Source organism: Condylura cristata, unplaced genomic scaffold, assembly GCF_000260355.1.
Source record: "Condylura cristata isolate star-nosed mole 26May11 unplaced genomic scaffold, ConCri1.0 scaffold00024, whole genome shotgun sequence".
NCBI lineage: Eukaryota > Metazoa > Chordata > Mammalia > Eulipotyphla > Talpidae > Condylura > Condylura cristata.
Window position 1 is genome coordinate 312,457 of NW_004567125.1, and position 1,241 is coordinate 313,697.

General features: G+C 56.4%; 1 protein-coding gene across 1 annotated transcript in view; it reads left to right on the top strand.

Annotated features, from left to right (window-relative positions):
• Positions 1-1,241, top strand: part of COL26A1 (collagen, type XXVI, alpha 1) — a 120,081-nt gene that overhangs the window by 30,594 nt on the left and 88,246 nt on the right. Inside the window, exon 2 of the mRNA XM_012728882.1 lies at positions 517-639. Within this exon, the coding sequence (XP_012584336.1) occupies positions 517-639 (123 nt within the window). The remainder of the gene's footprint in view (positions 1-516; positions 640-1,241) is intronic.

Sequence of the window (1,241 nt, forward strand, 5' to 3'; positions counted from 1 at the left end):
TCTCTTTCTTTTTTATTTAATTTTTAAAAATATTTATTTTATTTGTTTATGCATACAAGAACTAGGGTACAGACCGGAGGTGCAGAGGGTGAGAGGATTCACCAGAGACAGAGTGGGGAGCAGAACAGGCAGGTCTACTGAAGTACACTGCTGAGGGGAGCAGCGGTTGGGTCAGGAGAGGTCTGCTGCCCATGTGGGTCACCCCCGACAGGGGATGAACTCACGGTGAAGCGGCTACTGCGAGCTTCATGGTGCTGCGCGTTAGCCCATTGCGCCACCACGGAGGGCCCCCAGATGGAGTTCTTGATGACTGAGATGATGCCAGGACTTGGTGGCCGAAGGGTGTGTATATCTCCCTTCCCCTTAGACCCAGACCAGGGTCTCAGTGGGCCCCATGTCCAAGAGAACGAGCTCCCAAGAGTTGGGCAGGGGCTCCTTCTTGGCCAGCATGGGCTTTGACCTGCAGTTGGTGCCTCAGCAGCAGACAGGGCTCATGTGACTGTTGTCTCTCCACAGGCATTGGTGCCATCACACGGTGACAAGGACTGTGTCCTGCCAGGTGCAGAACGGCTCAGAGACAGTGGTCCAGCGCGTGTACCAGAGCTGCCGGTGGCCTGGGCCCTGTGCCAACCTTGTGAGGTAAAGTCCACAGGGCTGGCCAGCCGCCCTACCTTTCTGACCCTCGAAGAATCTAAGCTGCTGGGGGAGGCGGGTTGACACTCAGAAATGAGTGTGCATTTATGGAACGCCTTCTGCCTATGGGGCATGGGTGTGTGCAAACATGATAGGGACTTGCTCCCCACCGTGATGAACCTCACAGTTTAATGGGTGTTTGATGGGCAGAAGCCCACCACGGTCATTGAGTTGGGTAAGGGGGTAGGGATGCTGGGAAGGGCCAAGTGAGGTTGAGAAAAGAACTGGTCGGTCTCTGGGCTCCAGACAGAATGTGGGCCCGAGGTGAGCGAGGAAACCTGCCTGCCTGCTGCCCTTTCTCTCACGTCCCACCCTCATATAGCCCCACCCTTATGCAGCCCCACCCCATGTAGCCACACCCTCATATAGCCCACCCTCATGTAACCACGCCCTCACATAGCCACCCTTGTAGCCACGCCCTCATATAGCCCCACCCTCATGTAACCACGCCCTCACATAGCCCATCCTCATATAGCGCCACCCTTATGCAGCCCCACCCCATGTAGCTACGCCCTCACATAGCCCACCCTTGTAGCCACGCCCTCACA